The 19,964-nt window shown below is 37.4% G+C and overlaps 1 protein-coding gene across 4 annotated transcripts in view; it reads left to right on the plus strand.

Moving 5' to 3' along the window:
- Epc2 (enhancer of polycomb 2) overlaps positions 1-19,964 on the plus strand; it is a 93,717-nt gene that overhangs the window by 18,478 nt on the left and 55,275 nt on the right. For all 4 annotated transcript variants that reach the window (XM_087653052.1, XM_087653053.1, XM_087653054.1 and 1 more), the window contains 1 exon segment: positions 6,138-6,297. In XM_087653052.1, coding sequence (XP_087509178.1) covers positions 6,138-6,297 — 160 coding nt within the window.

Below are 19,964 nucleotides of genomic sequence, written 5' to 3' on the forward strand. Positions count from 1 at the left end.
TTTCTTTTTATGGGTTTTAAAAGTATATTTCAAACACGCCAATGATTGCAAGGTTACTCAGGTTATCTGTGTCTTACTGAGTACACTTTAGCAGTTTGTTTCTTTCAAGAAATCTGTCCCTGAACCAACACAGAGATCCACTACTTGACAGAGTGTAAAGTGGAAAAGTGTCCAGAGTGGAAAGATTTTGAAGCACTCAGTCCTAAATGAGATGCTTTCATCAGGCCCCTTCCCTCGGGGCCCTGGGATCTCTGTGAAGAGGAGGTGGAAAGACTTTAAGAGCCATAGAGTATGTATGACACCAGGGAAACTCGTCCAGACACTGTAGGATGGATGTACATGTGAACTCACTCAGACTGTGGGAGCATGCACGGGGCCTGCAGAGGCTCCAGACCTGAGAGGGGAAGTGGACATGGGCTCTTAGCCCCAATCTATAAACTATCTCCAGTTGACACTCACAAAGGAAAATATTAGTTTTAACCAATGGAATTTCATTGGGTGTATTAATCACACATTTAACAATAGATGGCCAACACAAGACAATGGTATTGTGTTTTTGTGTTTCTGAGCTGTTTGTATGTGTATTTCTAGTGGTTTTTTTCCCCCCAATATTAATCGTGTTTGTCAGTTTTCTAAAGAGAGGAAAAATGGGGGTGAAATTAGGTAGGTGGGGAAGAATCTGGAAGAAGTTGGGGGAAGGGAAACTGGTCAGAATATATTGTATCATTTGAGGTGGGAGGGACCAGAAGAGGGGAGAAAGAAATTTGTCCCTGTCAGCTGATTGTCCAATTTCTTGGCAGTAAATTGATTAGAATGTTTGCTGATACTGGTAGTTTGTATCCTCTTTTCTCTCTGATCCGTATTAGCATCAGTTTGTGGATTTTCTTAAATTATCTGCTTTTCCTTTCATGTATTTTTCTGGTTTCTGTTTAACTGATTCCCTCATTTGTCTTGAGTATTTCCTTTCTTTTGCTTACTTTGCATTTAACTTTTTCTTTTTCTATTCCCTTAAGGTAGATGTTCAGGTTATTGGATTATTTTATTTAATTTTTATGTTTCAGGGCATTAAGCCCAGGGCCTTACATATTGCTAGCCCAGTGTTCTCCCACTGAATTTAGCCCAAAATATCTTCTTTTTTCCTCATAAGTGTTGCTTTGTTGATATTTTACATTTTTAATCTAATTCTATTTGTGTGTGTGTCTGTCTCTGTGTGTGTGTGTGTGTGTGTGTGTGTGTGTGTGTGTGTGTGTGTAGCCCATGTTGCTCTGGAGCTCTCTTGAGCTGGTTTAACTCCTTATATGTTAGATCTACTTGGTAGGTAGATGTCTCATGGTTTGGTCATTTTCAACACACTGGACTATCCACTGCAACTTTCATGGCTTCCAGTGATCTTTCAGGGCCTCCTCTCAGAAGCACCAGAACTCCCACGTTGCCTGGCCTCTCTGAAATCATGGAGGAAGAGTTCATGGTCTCCTCCCTCTTAATTTTTTTATATTTCCAAAGCCACTGTCATATACAGACTCTTGTCCTCTTGAATTGTATTAGCAGGCTAAGTTTTAGTATGCTGTTATTTTCTTGGAGCAAAACTCAGACCTTTTACTTCTACAAGTTGGAAGCTTGTACAAGTTGGGGGAGGTCTTGCCCTGAGGATGTTTTCCTTTGTTCCAGTGTGGAACCGGCCTTTCCTTAAAGAAGTGAGTCTCCTTAGTGTTACAATTTTCTCTGTACCTGTCTTCTACAGTAACATTAAATAAAGTTCCTACTGCACTTTTTCGCTCCAAACTGTACAATTTGTATTTCTTTTTGTCCCATATGTTGTATTTCATTGCAAATCTGCCTAAGAGTTATCAGTAATAACTGTGCCACAGATTACTTATATGTTCTCTGGAAATTTCCTCTGCCAAAGAAATTAAGACTGTAATCACCACACCTGAGTCATGATTATGTTATATACAAGATGAACTTATTCCTATTTTTTAATCTGCATGCTGTTATTTATACTAATTTGAAACTCAAGTACAGTGTGATTAGACATGAGCCCAGAGGTGTTTGTCTTGTACTGGTGTTGATCACACGGTATACTATGAGAGGGGACTTCTCATGGTTGCTTGTCTTCTGTCAAGTTGACGAAGTTCCTATTTAGGAAATTTCAAGTATGGATGAGTTATTGAAAGTTTGTTTGTAAAATGTAAACATTTAAATTTTGTAGTCTTTTTTGCTCTTGTTCTTAAAATTCTATTGTCGTGGTTAGTCATGTCTTTCCTAAAAGTAAGCAACATTCGTTATGTTATACAGTAAACTGTTCTAAATACTTTAATGAGTTATATGACTTCCACAAAAGTTTTAACAGCTTTTGACAGCCTCATGGTGTGGTTATCTTTGACTTGTCCTTGTCCTTTGAGCTTCTTGAAAGTTATCAGATATGGAAGGTTTTTTGGCCATTATTTCTTCATATAAGGTCCTTGTTACTTTCTCTTTCCTGCTTCCTCCTTAATTTTCTTTAACATGTGTATTTTCCCACTTGATTGTGTCCCATTAGGAGTAGATTTTTTTGTACTTTCATTCACTTTTGCATTTTCCCCTCTTACTAGTTTCCTATGACCTGTCTCCTGAGTTCATAGGTTGTTCTGGTTAGTTAAACCTCTTTTTTTTTTTTAATTCATTTATTATATATAAGTACACTGTAGCTGTCTGCAGATACACCAGAAAAGGGCATCGGATCTCTTTACAGATGGTTGTGAGCCACCATGTGGTTGCTGGGAATTGAACTCATGACCTCTGGAAGAACAGTTGGGTGCTCTTAACCTCTGAGCCATCTCTCCAGCCCCCTCGTTAAACCTCTTATGGGGCCTCTTGGGTCTTCAATTCAGGTACTTTTTGTTGTTTGTTTGTTTTCTTAATGCTCCAAGGTTCTTTTGGTGTTTGTTCAAGTTTACTTTTCTATTGCTGTATGAAATATTCTGACCAAAACCAACTTATTGGGGAAGATGTTTATTTCAGCTTAAGAGTTACATTCTGTTATCGCGGAAAACCAAGGAAGGAACTTAAGCAGAGACCATGGGTAACTGCTTACAGGCTTTTTCTGGCTTCCCTCAGCTGTCTTCCTCATGAAACAGAACTTCCCAGGGTGCTACCTCCCAGTGGCCTATGGTCTTCACTATCAATTAGCACTCAAGAAAATGCTCCACAGACATGCCCATCTTGTTGGCTCTTGTTGTTTCTGAAGGCTCTTTGGGTCACAATGTCACTATTCTGTGGAAGAGCATAGTTTGAGGCATACTGTCCCTCCAATTCGCTCCCCAGTAAGAAGCCTTATTTACTATGTAATTTTGTAGTTTTTACTTTCAAGATTTTCTGGAATATGGTTGGTTGTACACCTTTATTTTTACTAGTCTTTAAAGCCAGGGTCTTGCTGCTAGTCCAGGCTTACCTTGAACTTTAGGTCCTTCTGCTTCTGGCCCTAAGTATTAAGATTACTATAGCCATGCGGCAATAGTCCCAGGTCTGTGTTGTTATTTTGAGACAATTTCTGCTGTGTAGCCCAGACTGGACTCAAACACTGGATCCTCCTGCCTCTACTTCTGATTTCTGGGATTATTTATAGGTATGGGCCGCCACATCCTGGTCCTGGGAATACAGCTTTATATATTCTGTAGAATGCTACACATTGTTTAATGGTGGCTTTTACCAGAGAGGAATCTGGGTCACTGTTATTTATGTAGTCAGTCATTGCCCAGAATGTCATCATATGGGACAGAGCTTCATTTAATTAAGTTTGGGTTTCTTTTTCTTTTTGCACCTTCATCCCAGGAATAACAAGAGTTTATCAATTGATGTAGGTAGAGTTGAATGGTATTTTCTGGGTTTTAAATTATTGAACAGATTTACTAAGATTTGTTCTCTCATTTTCATTTTTGTAGACTCAGCTTTTCCCATTGTGTATAATTTTTTTTAAATTAGGGCTTTTTACAAATTCCAGCTCTTCTTGCTAGTATTTCAAAATTGCCATTGTCTAATCTTCTGTGGGTCAGGTAGACTTGGGTTTTTTTTGTGCCCCCTTTATAGGCCATGTGTCCTGTGGTCTTCTGCGTGAGTATTTTAGTTTCCAGAATTTTGCTTTTAGTGTCTGTTTCCTTTGTCTTTGTTGTTTATAAGATGTTTAGTTTGCTATAAATAACTTTATAGTAGCAAGTGGCCTGTGAGTTGATTTTAGTTGATGGTATTACCTGTGGGGTTTTAAAAATGACAGATAACCTTTGACTTAATATACAGTTCCTTACATTCATTCAATAAGTAAATTCTGAAAGCCAACTAGTTGGGCTGTGAGTCCTGTAAGATTCACACAGGATCTAAATTTTAGTCCTGATTTCTACTGGATGGATGGCCATAGAACCCCAGCTAATACCTTCCCAAAAGGAAAAAATAAAAAGATTGTGGTACCTATGTATGACTAAAAGTCATAAATTACTTAATTTGTTTGCTTTTTATAGCAAATGTAATTCCATGGTTTACTAGTGAAAATAATCTATAATAATCTCTTTGAAAACACAAAATATTTAGGTGTAATTATAGTAATAGCCAGGTTCTTTTTTTTTTTTTTTTTTTTTTCTTTTTTTCGGAGCTGGGGACCGAACCCAGGGCCTTGTGCTTGCTAGGCAAGCGCTCTACCACTGAGCTAAATCCCCAACCCTCCAGTTTTATTTTTAAATTTTACTTATTATGTGTTTATGGTACGTGTATGTGAGTACATACTACATGGTCTTACTGTGAAAGTCAGAAAATAACTTAGAAATTGGTTCTCACTTTCAACATTCACGTGGATTCAAAGTGAGGTCATCGGGTTTGTTGGCAAAGTGATGTACCTTGCTGAGCCATCTCACCAGCCTTTTTAACTTTTCTGTTGTGGTAGTAGATTGGAAATAGGGTTTCATGTAGGTCAGTAGGTCCATAGACTTGGATGACCTTGAACAAGCCTCAGGGATGGAATAGCTGAAGCACAGGCCTCTAGAAACCTTGTTATTCCTGTTCTGATCACTAAAACAATTTTTTAATGATTTATTTTATGTGTATGAGTGTTTTGTCCAAGTATATATATGTATGTATACCACATGGAAATCTGGTGCCCACAGAACTCAAAGAGGGCACTGAATCTTCTGAACTAGAGTTTCACATGGTTGTGTGCTACTATGTAGGCCCTCAGTAAGAGCGCCAAGTGCCCTTAACCACTGAGCCATCTTTCCAGCTGTCCCCCACCCCCTTTTTAACACACTGCTTCAAAATCTGATGAAGGAAATGATAGCTGGGCATTTATTTTTAGAAACAATTTTGGCCTCTTAATTTAAAACAGGAAAGTTTTGTTTTTTAATTTCTGTCTACAGCTCTCTCATCTGCCAACTCTGCTAAATAATTTCTGATCTACTTTAAAATTTTTCATTTAGAATTGAAGATAAAATAGTGAATGAGTGATTTCAAGCAGGAGGCCTGATCACAGATTAAATAAATTTCTTAATTTTTGTTAGGAATTAGCATGAAATCCTCATTATTAAAATGTTTTGATAATGTTAATACTTTAAAATTTGATTATATTAATACTTTAAAATGTTTTATATTTGGAGGAAAGTAATGTTTATATTAGAAGAATGCAGATTGTAAAATGTGGTGCTATCCACTGGAAGGGGAAGCCCTTGGTCCTGCCAAGACTGAACCCCGAGTGAACGTAATTTTTGGGGGGAGGGCGGTAATGGGGGGAGGATGGGGAGGGGAACACCCATATAGAAGGGGAGGGGGAGGGCTTAGGGGGATGTTTGCCCGGAAACCGGGAAAGGGAATAACATTCGAAATGTAAATAAGAAATACTCAAGTTAATAAAAAAAAAAAATGTGGTGCTATTCAATCTAGATTCTTTAAGAATTCTACTTTTTAAAATTGTTATAAAGTTGTGATGCTGATAATAAGCTGCAAGCATTAAGGGAGAATGATGGTAATGCTTTCTTGGGTATACAGAAAAAACCTATTATTTAGCAAAGGGGAACTATTCAAAATTGATTTTTTTATATATTAACAAAGTAACTTTTAAATAGAATGTATTGAGTTAATATTACTAACACAACTTATTTTGCCTACTTTACATTTTCCAGGAACATCACTTACAGCGAGCTATTTCAGCACAGCAAGTATTTAGAGAAAAAAAAGAGAGCATGGTCATTCCAGTTCCTGAGGCGGAGAGCAACGTCAACTATTACAATCGCTTGTACAAAGGGGAGTTTAAACAGCCCAAACAGTTCATTCATATTCAGCGTAAGTTTGCTAATTGATTGTCTTCTGTTTGTAATTTTAAATTATCAGCCACTGAAAATATTCTGTATTGTCTGAGACCTTAAGCTTTTAGTTCATATTCTTTGGTGAATAGAATGTTAAACGTTAGATATTTAAATCTGTTTATATTTTCATTTGAGTTTGGAGATCACTTTGAGTTTTAATAGTATTTTTAAAAATTTAGTAATTTTTTAATAATTAAAAAGTATAAGATTTTTAGAACACAATTTTTTATACCACTAAAAAGAGGATGAATTTTTTTTTTAAAGGCCTGTGTCTATAATGTTTACTAGTAGGGGTATATCTTTAGAAAAACTCAAAACATCTTTCATTTAAGTTTCATAAAATTCTAATTGTAATTTTTTAGTGCTCTTTTACTACAGTTTTCCTCCCGCTATTGGTACATAAATTGTCACCATCTCCAATCTTAACATTATTTTGATGATTTCCTAATGTTTAACATTTTTACCACCCTCTGTTTTTCATCCTTATGTTATTCTGTCTTCTCTACAAAGTCTGCCTTGCATCAGACTGGTCTTTCAAATTCTCAGGCTCATACAGTCTTGTTCTTGATTAAAATCCTATTTCCCATATCGTTAATATTCTGCACACAAGTGTCAGTCTTTCATATCTTTTCAGAATTGCCAATTTGTTTTACACGTTGGGTTACTTGTTAAGATAGAGATTCAGGGCTTTGGGGAAGTCCTGCTGAAGCCCTTCTTTCTGACTGTCCTGGCTATGCCGACTGGAAATGCATATTTGAAAGTGCCAGGGATTTAGGTCTGGGGTTTGTTAATGCTTGGCAGGTATTCTACCCCTGGATTGCATCTTCCTAATGATACAACTTTTAATAAAGTCCCCTCTGAAACATCAGCATTCTTTATCTTGATTATTATCAAGATAAAGATTGATTAACTTTCATTGGTCCTAAGATCTGTCTTTGTTCCTTATCTCTGAATTGAGTTTTCATCTTAAATTCCTATTGTTCCTAACTGAAGCTTTTATATGAATGTTGATTCATTGCTTTTAAATGATACTGAAAATTAAGCCCTATTGTGAAAGAATCATTTTCCACAATCCTCCTTTGTTTTGTCTTCTTGCTGTACTGAGGACAGGACCGACCTAGGCAAATACTGCACTTACTCCGAGCCACACTGCAGCCCTTTCCCTGAAGAATTTGGGGATATATATATTTGCAAGCATTACTTATGTGATTTGTTGTATCTTTGACTTTGAATCCTTTCAGTTTATTAAATTTGCCTTTACTTTAATATCAGTAAGGAAGGAGACAGATTGTCGCTCCTTTTTCCAAGCCAAAGAAACAGTTGTTTTGTTTTTAGCAAGCCTAATTATACATTTTCCTTGGGAAATAAAACACCAAAACTAAGAATAACACCTTTGAATCAACCCCATTCAATAAGCATGACTCTTACATTGATCTTTATTTCATTCTGTTTGTTAACATGTAGTATGTACTGTATTATATTTCATATTATACATGTTTTATATTCTACCTTTTCCACTTAAATTTCAAATTTTAAGGTTTTGTATCTATAACCCGTCATTTTAAGCTTATATGTAAATTTTTGTCAAATTGATATTCCACAGTTTGCTCACCTTATAGACCAATCATATTTAAGGTTGGGTATATTAGATCTCAAGCTCATTTTTTTAATTAGATTTTTAAAAGAAAGTCTTAAATTTAAAACACAACTTCTTACAAACCCCGTAAATACAAGGAATTTTAGAAAATGCCACTAATTTTTCTCTTTTCTTCTTACTGAAGATTTCTAAGTCATTTACCTAACTAAGGGCAAAAAAAAAAAAAGACCCTAGATTATTAGGTATTGAGTAAAATCTCCTGTGGTTGTGGGTTTGTTTTGGCTGGAGGGAGAATAAGGGCTGCTTGGAATAGAACTTACTTAGAGTTTATACCTTTGAGTCAGTCATATGCACTCCTACAACCGTGGTTACCCATTTAAAAATGTCTCAGCACGGGGTTGGGGATTTAGCTCAGTGGTAGAGCGCTTGCCTAGGAAGCGCAAGGCCCTGGGTTCGGTCCCCAGCTCCGAAAAAAAAGAACCAAAAAAAAAAAAAAAATGTCTCAGCACCTTTGTCTGTTATCTATATGCTAGAAGGTTTAGCCTGCTTTTATAATGTAAAGCCTCATGGTCTCACCAACCATGCTTGGCTCTGCAGTTTTTCTCTCTAATGCCAACTTTGCTGAACTAAATTAAAACTGGGTGTCTTTCCCCCCTCTCCTCCTCTGCACTCTAAGCTCATTAGGAACCCATCACATTCACTACAGTATATCATTACCCGGTGCAGTCTGAAACTGCTGTCACAGCAAAGTTTGCTTTTCTAATTTCTTTAGCCCTTCGTGCTTTAAGCTATAGGAACTCTCCAAAACTTGCTTTATATATACCTTATTTGTTTATACCTTCTTAATCCTTTTACACTTATTTTTACAATAAGTCTTGTCCTTGGGATGGCTTTTTGGAGTGTTTGCTGACTCCATACAGCAAAATTCTTAGTACTGTTCGCTTTAAAGCCCCTTCTGATGTCTGTCTAAAGCCATAAAGAACATCAAGATCTGATTCACATTTTAAAAATCTAAATCTCCTTGCCTAGTATACTATATAACATGATTATGATCACAATTAAATGTTTGTTAAATAAGTGAGTAAATGAATTGAAAATTAAAAATAAATACATATACATCATGATCATTCTCAATCAGTAATTTTGCAGGACATAAAAATTATATACTGAGTTAAATATCAGACTAAATTTATTAACACATACAGTGAAATCTGAAGACTTACTCTGTGGCATCCAAGTTAGAAATTAAAAAGTGAGTGTTCTTAATCATTAGCAATGTTAGTTTAGAATAGATGGATTGGGTGTGGATCAGGTTTGACGACACATTCCTATGATACCACCATATGGGAAGTAAAGTCAGAAATGTTGTGAGTTCAAGGCCAGTCTGAGTTACATAGTAAGATTCCGACTCATAAAAGCAAAACCCAGAAATAAAGGTTAATGGTAGAACATTTGTCTAGCATATACAAAGCCCTGGGTTTGACTCCTAGCACAGACTCCCCACCCCCACCCCCCACCCCCAACCTCCAAGATGCTGAAAGTGGAATAAATCTGGATGTGAAATAAATATCTTGCTCACTCCTGTCCTTTTCAGTGTCTGCTTTCAATAGTCACTGAACTGGTATTCTGAGAATTTACTCATAACACATGAGGATATTCCTTTTGGACTTCAATAAGTTAATTAAATTCAGATCTCCTTATGAACAGTGGTGGTTACGTTCAGTCAGTTATTTAATTTCCCATTACCCTTTTATTTAATGGGAAAACATTTTATAATTGTTGTCAAGTGTCAGAATTTTAGAACATGGATAAATTTGGAGTGTTGCATTACAGTAACTTGTATCTGTCTTCTTTTTCAGCTAGCAGAATGGTTCTTGGTAGCAAGGCTCTGTTTCTTGGTTTAAAGGAAGGTTCACAGCTGCATTACACCTGTGTCTTTGTTAGGGTTACTTCTGTCATAGTTAGGGTTTTACTGCTTTGAACAGACACCATGACCAAGGTAATTCTTATAAGGACAACATTTAATTGGGGCTAGCTTACAGGTTCAGAGATTCAGTCCATTATCATCAAGGCGGGAGCATGGCAGCCTACAGGCAGGCATGGGACTGGAGGAGCTGAGAGTTCCACCTCTTGTTCCAAAGACAGCTAGGAGAAGACTGGCTTCCAGGCAGCTAGGATGAGGGTCTTAAAACCCACACCCACAGTGGCACACCTACTCCGACAAGGCCACACCTCCAAATAGTGCTGCTCCCTGGGCCCAAGCATACACACCATCACAACCTGCAAATATGTATCTATAGATTACCTTCCCTGCTGAACTAGGAGAGAGTTCAGAGTAAAGAATTGGTGAAGTAGTTTGTTGTTACCTGTCAGGTTGAAAACACACTCAAAAAGGATTGAATTGTTCTAATCTGTTCCTAAGATCCAAAGCCGGAGAGGATAGGTATGTGTGGACAGTCTTTTTTCATTTCAGTATACTTGATGTAGGCTGTTTGATAAGCTGATCATCTTCATTCTACATGGAAAGAAAGGGAAATTTAACACTCAATATAAAGTGGGCTTTTATACCGTTTTTATTTTCAACAAGTAAAATACATGCTAGACTGACATCTAATTTTACTTTGTTATCTGTGTAATATTCTTCAGTGTTTTCCCCAGTGAACAAAACTGGTCCTAGTTTGTCCCTTGAGACCGGGACAAGCATAATTTCATTGAAGAGTTAGAAATGATCTGAGTATACTTTGACTGAAAGAGAAAATTCCAACAAGGCAGTTCTGCACTATATTAGAAATACTTGGCAGAAAGAATCTATTTCTGGGGCATGCATCTCTATCTGTCTGTCTGTCTATGTCACTGAGTATCAAGAAATCAAACTGAGTATAGATTGTATGAAATAACATCCCCTATTAAAATAATCAAGTACTAGAAAAACAGTACCACCAGTTAGAGGCAGATTGTATCACATTTGTGGCACTTTCCAGATAAAGTTGGTTCAGGTGTTTAGAAGACTGACTGAGATATTGAGCAAGGCCAGACACAGACAGCAACTGCAGTTCAGATCAGCCAATTCTAAAATTCTTCCCCCCAGGTTATTCAGTAATTACCACCACCTCCTGAGTCTAACATGAGGTAACTAGAAATGGTAGAGCAGTATCTGGATGGGTGCTAGTTCAGTAAGGAGGCTGTTCTTGACCTAGAACATGCTAGTCAGTGAAGGTATTATGGGAAAAACAAAATAATCAGTCCCGTGTTCATTTAGGTAGAAAGATGAAAAGTCTTGAGTTCAAGGAGAATGCATGCTTCTTTGACCTCAGTAATTTGCATATCTGGTATTTAAAGGAGGAGAATGGATTTACCATCGCCTAGATTCAAATATGACAGACAGTCATGAGTAAAGCAATCAGGGAGAAAGTAAAACTACTCTAATAGTTAAATCGCATGTATTGTGACATGTGTTTTATGGCTATTAAAATTATAAAATTTAAAAAATATTGAGGTTGGCTGTAGAAAACATATTACCTATTGATAGAAAAGGGTGGTACATACAGCTGTAGGGACACACTTTTCTTTGGGCTGGGCAGAGAACTAATGAATGGCAGAACATTGTGCATGAGAAGGGACAAGGCACCAGACATGGGTAGTAGTATTATTGCTGGCTTAAAAGTACTTAGAACCCCCTGATATGTCTTCCTACACCAGTATACAGTGTACACTGTAGAAAGCTAGTAGGATTACCAAGAATAGACCTTTAGCACATTATTCTAGCTACTAGCTTCTTTCCTGAAGATGCTGGAGTGATGCTACACTACCTTGGGAGTTGGCACAAACTGGCATCTTAGTTTCCTATGTGACACAAAATCTAAGGGAAGTTTGCTTTTCCTGCCTTACAGTTCTGTGGGCTACCTATCTATAAATAATGTTCTCTGCTATTGGGTAGTGGGAGCGGCACATACTTGTGATCCCAGGACTGGGGGAAGAGGGCAGGCAGACAAGTGAATCTCTGAGTTCAAGGACAGCCTGGTTTACAAAGCAAATTCCAGGATAACCGGCTGCACAGAGAAACCTGCTCAGAGAAACAAAGTTCTCTGCCCTAAAATTTTCTGAAAATGCTTATTTCTTAGAATTTTAATAGGAAATGAAACTTTTCTTTTTAATAGTGAGATAGCTAATGTTAACTGAGCTATGTCCAGACCCTGCTTAGTGTTAAAAACTTTAGTTGCACTAGGCCATTTGTGTCTCATACTATTCCCAGAGATCTAGGGAATAAGCCTGGACACTCTCAACCCCAACAAGCAAGGTTTGGTCAACCATCCTCAGTATGTATGTTAATGGAATAAGTAATAGTGTGAAAAAGTAGAGGTTTTATTAAGACCATACAGGTAATGAGAGGTGTGTGGATATGAAAGTGCTTGGTCACCAAGCTTGACCTGAGTTCAGTTCTAGGCTTCTACATGGTAGAAGGAGAGAACTAACTCCTAGAAAAAGTCCTGCGTGAGGTAACCCAGTCACAAAAGAACACACGTGGTATGCACTCAATGATAAGTGGATATTAGCCCAAAAGCTTGGAATACCTAAGAAAAAATTCACAGATCATATGAAGCTCAAGAAGAAGGAAGACTGAAATATGGATGTTTCAGTCCTTAGAAGGGAGAACAAAATATTCACAGGAAGAAATACAGGGACAAAGAGTGGAGCAGGGACTGAAGAAAAGAGACTGTGCCACCTGGGGATCCTTCCCATATGCAGCCACCAAACCCAGTCACTATTACTGATGTCTAGAAGTGCTTGCTGACAGGAGCCTGATATGGATGTCTCCTGAGAGGCTCTACCAGGAGTAACGCTCTACCTTACTGATACAGATTAGGATGCTTACACCAACCATTGGACTGAGCATGGGGACCCCAGTGAAGGAGTTAGAGAAAAGATTTAAGGGGTTTGCAACCCCATAGGAAGAACAACAATATCAGCCAACTAGACCCCACTAGAGCTCCCAGGGACTAAACCACCAACAAAGGAATACACATGGAGGGACCCATGACTCCAGCTGCATCTGTAGCAGAGGATGGCATTATCCAGCATCAATAGGAGAAGCCCTTGATCCCATTTAAGACTTGTTTCCCCAGTGTAGGGAAATGCCAGGGTGTTGAGGTGAGAACATCCTCATAGAAGCAGAAGGAAGGGGGAGGGGGAAGGGGAAGAGGGAAAAGGAGATAGCATATGAAATGTAAACACATAAAATATCCAAGAAAAATAAAATTGTAAAAAAAAAAAAAAAAGAATTATCCTCTGACTTCCACATGCAGTCAGTGGCACATATATACAAATAGTGTAAGAAAAATTTATAGTGTTAGTTGCAAAAGAAAATCATTAACTCATTTCTTAAAGATAACCTACACATGCAATTAGTAACTTTGTTTTAACTATGCATTGTGTTATATACCTGAATATGTGAGTGTTTTACACTAGTGTGTGTGTTTTAGAAGAGTGAACTCTAATATAAAAGATGTAGTATAGTGTTAGGCATAGTGGATGTCTCAGCTGTGCAAGAGACTGAGGTAAGGGTAACTTGAGCCTGGCCATTCCAGACCACCCTGAGGAATCTAGTGCAATCCTATTTTATGAACATGGACAACACAACGACAAAGCGGGATGAGTGAATACATAGACCAGTTACAGTCATTTATTATCATCTATCACGTACTGTACACAACCGAATGTGCTGTGCTTCTTATATGACTAGCAACACAGTGTGATTCATACCAGTATCACCCACAAACGAGTGGGTGATGGAAATGTTTTTAGATGTCATGTAGAACCACTGTTGTATGTAGTTCACAGCTGACTGAATCATCACATGAAAGATCACATGTGTGTGCATTATATGTTGTCATCACTACTGTTTTGAACAAATTATTATTTTGTTGTTGTTAGGTAATTAGGAATAAGAAAAATCATAGTTTTGTTTCGCTCTTGTTTACTTATTTTCTGGTCTTCCTTTATACAGATTAGATTTTCTTAGCCTTGTCATTTTGTTTCTCTGGTGGACTTTGAAATTTCATTCAAGTCAAGTGTGTGGCAACAAATCACCTCAGATTTTATTTGTCTGAGAACATTTTATGTCCTTATTTTGGGAGGATTATTTCATAGAGTATGTTCTCTTAGAGTAGAAGGTTTTATGTTAGTTTTCAATTTCAAGTATTTCTTTGCTTGCATTTTTAAGACTGTTGAGTGTAATTTTTATCTTTGGTCCACTATAGGTTTACTTTCTCCTTCTGGCTTATTTTAAATTCTTTTATCTTTTGTTGTTGTTATGTATATCTTAGTGTTTCTGCATGCTCCTGTGTGTGCTTATGCACATGCCACACACCGTTTGTGTTGAGGTTAAAGGATAACTTGAGGGCTATCTCTAGTTTCAAGTCTTTAGCTTTTATCCTTTTTAGTATGCTGTGAGTTTTAGATTTATTTTGGATCCTTGAGGCAGGGCCATGCTTCGCAGCCCAGCTGGCCTCAGACTTAGAGTGATTTCCCTTAGCCTCCTCAGAGCTGGAATTACAGCTGTGCATCCTGGGCCCACACAAGAGACTCCTCCCCTAGTCGTCTCCAATCTGTAAATCTCCAGTACCACTTTTTGTTGCTAGTAACTTTGATCTTGTCACTCGTTTAGATCTCCTTCTCTAGGATTCCTGTTTTCCAGCTTACATTATCCAGCTGCCTTGCATGTGGTTAATTTGCTGTCATTTAGGCTGTTAGAGTTTTCTTAATTCCTAGTCAGAAAATACAACATTCCTATCAGGCCCTAGATCTGACTGTGATACCTATTAAGTCTCTCTTTAATTTTTACTGTGCTTTATGTTTTGTTTGTAATTGTGATGTATTGGGCAAAGTGAATTGCAGCAAAGAAAACTTGAGTGGTATAAATGGAGGAGATAGTTAATAGTACAAAACAGACAGACAGATTCATCTTCTGGTGAGCCTGGGTATCTTTCTGAACTTCAGTGCTTCTCAAGGTGTTTCTTTTTCTCCACCCCCCGACCCTCATTTTTTGTCCTTTTGATGGGGACAAGTAACGGGACAGTGCCCACCAAGCCTCTAGAATTGTTACTTTTCTCTTCCACCAGACCAGGTTTTATGATAAAGCATCAGTAGATCAGGCTCTGGTGAGATAACTCATGCTTAGCCTTGGCCAAGAACTAAGTGTTCTGGTATATCTCAGTGCTTCACTCTCCTCCCCACCAGAAGCACTGAGGGACCCTGTATTCCCTGAAGACCTACTCACATACCTGAAGGTAAAAGAAAAAAAAATGTATGCAGCACCCCCGTGGCTGGGTGCTTAGACTTGTCCAGGCCACCTTTAGTCAAGGTTTAATTAAGCACACTTAAGTTTGCCACATACTCTCAAATTGGTTCCCGAGTCTCTGAATTCACCTGTCCATCTCTCCAGTGACAGTGACTTAAACTATAACTTTGTTAGTTTTGTTTGTTTACCTTTCATTGTGTTATTAAAATGAAGTGGCAAGTTTTCAGTCCCTTACCTGGAAACCTGAAGTTATGTATGTAATTGGTTTCTGACTTTCTCTGACAATCTATTGTTTTCCTCTAATTAAAACATAGTTGTCGTCTGCAGGTGATGATAGTGAAAACAAGCACTGCTTGTGTTTGTTCTTTTGTCTTCTGTGATGGCTAGAGACTTAGAAAAGAGTCAGAAACTTGTGGAATGTTTTATGGTTTGTGTTTAAGATGCCTTCAGTAATATTTGTCTCATGGCTTAATGGAGTTTATTCCACTTTAGTTAATAACTTTGGTATTATTTGGTTTTAAAGAATTTTTTGCTGTTTGTTCTTTACCTTTCTCTCTCTTTCTTTTCCCTCTTTCCTTCTTCATGCCCTTCTTTCTTTCTTGTTTCCTCTTGGGTCTGCTCTAACACTGAACTTATGATATCCCTGCTCTGTCTCTTCATGCTGGGATTGTATACATGGGTCTTTTATAATTTATGTCCTGGACGTGCTTGCAGAGAATCATTTCTCAAGTATTTTCTTTAGAATATATATGCAACTTATTTACTTTTAAAATCAATTTTAACTTTTCATTTTCAACTTTTACTTCAAGTGATCTGACTCTGTGTGTGTGTGTGTGTGTGTGTGTGTGTGTGTGTGTGTGTGTGTACACACACATATATTTTAGTTGCTTTAGGTTTTGGTTTGTTTGTTTTGGAACAAGGTCTTGCTCTGTAGCTCTTGCTGGACTGAAATTTGTGGTAAACCAGGGTAGCCTCAATTATGCATCTGTCCCTTGCCTTGAGTACTATGATTTCAGAACGCACCACTACACTAGTCCAATTTATTCATTTGTAAGTTCGCTCACTATTTTGTTCAATTTTGTTCATACAAAGAAAATACAGCTTTTGTTAACTTTTAACCAAGAATTTAATTTTCTTTAGCTGGTCTTTCATAAGTTTTTAGGCATTGATAATTTGGGAGCAGGAATTCTTGACCAAAATGCTCTATTAGGTATAAAGGAACAGACTATGGGAACCATTTTAGAAGGATCTAGAATTAGGCAGGTTGGTTTTGGTTTTTGCTTGTTTGTTTTTACATCAAATGTGGCTGGCACTAGGTGTGAGACTTCAGCAGTTGATGAGCCTCTTCTTCCAAGGTACTGAACTGTGTAGTATCACTGTTAATACACACTGGGAGCAAAGAACAATTTACATCTCTTTGATTACTTATAGTGTTTAGTCCAGACTTGAAAAGAAACAGATTTTAATATTTATGAATTTTCTATTTGGGGCGCTATAAAACAGCCTTTAGTTATAGTTGGTATCTGTTATTTTTAAATGCATTTATATTAGAAGATGAAATTGGTAGTGAGAGAAAATGGTGCCTAACATACTTTCTGAGAACTTTTTATTTTGATATACTCTGAATTACATTCCTAAAATTGGCATAACTTCCAACTCAAGGGAAAGTTGCCAGGATGGCATAAAGAATTCTGTAGACTCTTCTCATGCTTCAGTAAATGGAGAGTTAGCAGTATTCATTGCTTCTTCTCCAGTTCTCCCTATTCCCCTGTCATTCTCTTTCCTCTCCAAGGTAGTTTTCTTTCTGAACCTTTTCCAGTAAATTTAAGATTTACTTAAAAATACTTCAGTGTATGTTTCTTAGGAACAATGGCATTTTCTCATTTAACCACAACATGATTATCAAAATGAATAAGTTGTCTTTGATATGATATAATTAATTAATCTCTTTGGCCTTGTACATAATTTAATAGCTCTTTATATAAAATCTTTACAGTAAAGGAAAATCCCAAGGAATGTTTTTCGTTATCTGTCATATCTCCTCAGCCTACTCCTAAGTTTTCTTTTGCTTCATGCCAGTGATGTGTTTAGGGGACAGCCTAAGCACTTTGTAGTACTTTGTACTTAATGTGGATTTGCCAGTTATGACATGGATCTGACTGAATGTTGGGCTTTTGCTTACCTTTTCATCGTGGTAAAGAAATGGCAGAGCATAAATTTACCTTAATAACTTTTAGTACATATTATTAGCTATATACACATTTTTGTACAAAAGATCTCTGTAACTTATGTTTCATTTGGTGTAAAACTAAACTTTATCATTTGAATAAGAATTGCTCACTTCCTCCCCAGGGCCAGCCCCTGTGCCTTCCTTCTGTTCCATACCTGCTGAGTTGACTTCTACAGTATCTTTTGTGACTTGCTTACTTCATTTGGCATAATGCCCACACGATTCATCCATGTCATTAGCTTATAACAAGATTTTGTTTTTATAGTGTTTGATATAGTATTATATAATATTCCACTGTGTCTACCTATTTTTTTTTTTAAATCGTTCATCAGTATATGAACATTTGGGTTGCTTCTGTTGTTTATTCTAAACAATGTTGCACTAAGTGTGGATATCCACATACCTCTTCGGGATCCTGTTTTCAGTTTCTTTTGGGCATTAACCAAGGTTGGATTATCGAGTTATTATTATTGTTGTTGTTGTTATCATCATCGTGACCAACAGTGGTGGTGGCACTGGTGGTAGTTGGAGTTGTTTGCTTTGAGGACCACCTACTAACTGATGCCCAGCAGTCCATTTTTTCTTAGGCTTTTTTTTTTTTTTGATGCTAGTGACCATCTGACCAGGAGGAAAGTTAGATCTGATTTGGTTTGATCTGTAGTCTCTGTGATTATTGGTGTTGAGCATCTTTTCATGTGCCTTTTGGTTGTTTGTGTTTCTCTAGAGAAGTACTTCTTCAAGATCTCTGCACATTTGTAAGTTGGATTTCTTGGTAGGGGATAGTGCCCTCTTACTGCATATATGCCTTGCCTTTCCCTCCTAGTTCTTTTATGGTGTTCTTGCTGTGCAGAAGCGAAGTTTGCTTTGGTGCTTTTGGTCATAGCAAACAAGCCAGAGGGGTTTATGGGGAGGCTTAGGTCATGGGAGTACTGTGAGTTGAAAAGTTCAGATCTGCCTGGCTTATACTGTAAGGCTCTGTTAGAGGTGTTAGAGGCGGCAAGTACAGGAAGGGAAGTTAGTGTGAAATCGTGTCAGAACTTACTTCCCATGTTTTCTTCTAGCAGTATTATAGTTTCTGGTCTTAAACCCATTTTTTTGTTATTTTTTTTATAATATAAGAATTCATTTCTGTATGTCAATATTCAGTTTCCATCATCTGTTTCCTCCAATTGGTTCATTTCCGGACCCTTGTGAGTCATTTTTATATACACCTGAGGGTTCGTTTCTGAGTTCTCTACTTTGAAGAACCTTATGCTCATATTTTACTATTTGGATCACTGTAGCTTTGGATCACTGTAATTTATATTTTGCACTTTAGAATTCTCATATCCTCAACGCAGCTATTTATTTTTAAAAGAACTGGTAAAACGCTTAGCAAAGAATGCCATTAGTAAAGAAAACAACATTAATTGCCCACAAAATTTTGTTTTATAAGCTTTTTCCCCAGATCTTTCTCATTTCAGCTATGTACTCAGGTCAGTGAGTTCAGACCTGAGTTCACTGTCTTGTAAATGTTGAAACAGCCAGTCTGTTGGAAATCACTGCTACTTTTACAAACCCCAACTCTTCATTTTGATTTTTGAAATTTATGCTGAGAAACATATGTCTGTTCTTATGTGTGGGTTGGTTTGGGGTTTAGTTTATGTTGATTATCACTTGCTGCCTGATCTCGGTCTAGATAAGAATTTCAGCTCTCATTCTCTAACTGCCAAACTTGAGAGTGAACAAGAATAATTATAGTCTAGGGAGAAAATACGAGTGTGTCAGAGAGTAAATAGGGACCACTGACCCAGGATTGTTAAAACGCAAAGTGGTTTTTATAGTCACAAATACAAGATGACTTTAAATAAACCGAGTCCTTTTGATTCTTTAAAAACAAACAACAAAACCACCATGAAACAAACCTCCTGTGTGTTCAGCCTGCACTGCAGCCATCTTACAATGAGCTACTTTATCAGTTCCTGTATTGTCTTATCTTCTCACCTAGACTCAAGTATGTGGTTCTTTTTAGTTTTGTACCTCTTATTATACCCCGTGTGTAGTTTACTCTTTTTTAAAATGCATTACACAAGTACACATGTGTATGGCTGTTTTTGCCTGTATGTGTGTATGTGCATCATATGTGTACATTGCCCACAGAGGCCAGAGAGGATGTCAGATCCTCTTGGACTGGAGTTACTGAAGGTTGAGCTGCCATGTGACTGCTAGGACTCGAACCTGGATCACTTGGAGGCAGCCAGCACTCTTAACTACTAAGCTACCTTTCTGCTCCCCTGTATGATTTTTCTACACCTTGCCTTTTTAAGAGTAGTTTTAAAAAGACTGTAGTCTGGGAAATAATCTTATATTGACGTGTATAGGATGTCCTTTTTTTTTTTTAAATAAGCCTGTGTGTGTGGTGTGCACGCCCCTCCCTCCCATCTAGTTTATTGTTAAAGCAGACTTGACTGTTTCCAACCTTCTGTTACATATAGTTACATATAGTGCTTTAGTGAATATTCTTGAATATAATGAACTTCA

The sequence above is a fragment of the Rattus norvegicus genome, chromosome 3 (assembly GCF_021556685.1).
Source record: "Rattus norvegicus strain SHRSP/BbbUtx chromosome 3, alternate assembly SHRSP_T2T, whole genome shotgun sequence".
NCBI classification, from domain to species: domain Eukaryota; kingdom Metazoa; phylum Chordata; class Mammalia; order Rodentia; family Muridae; genus Rattus; species Rattus norvegicus.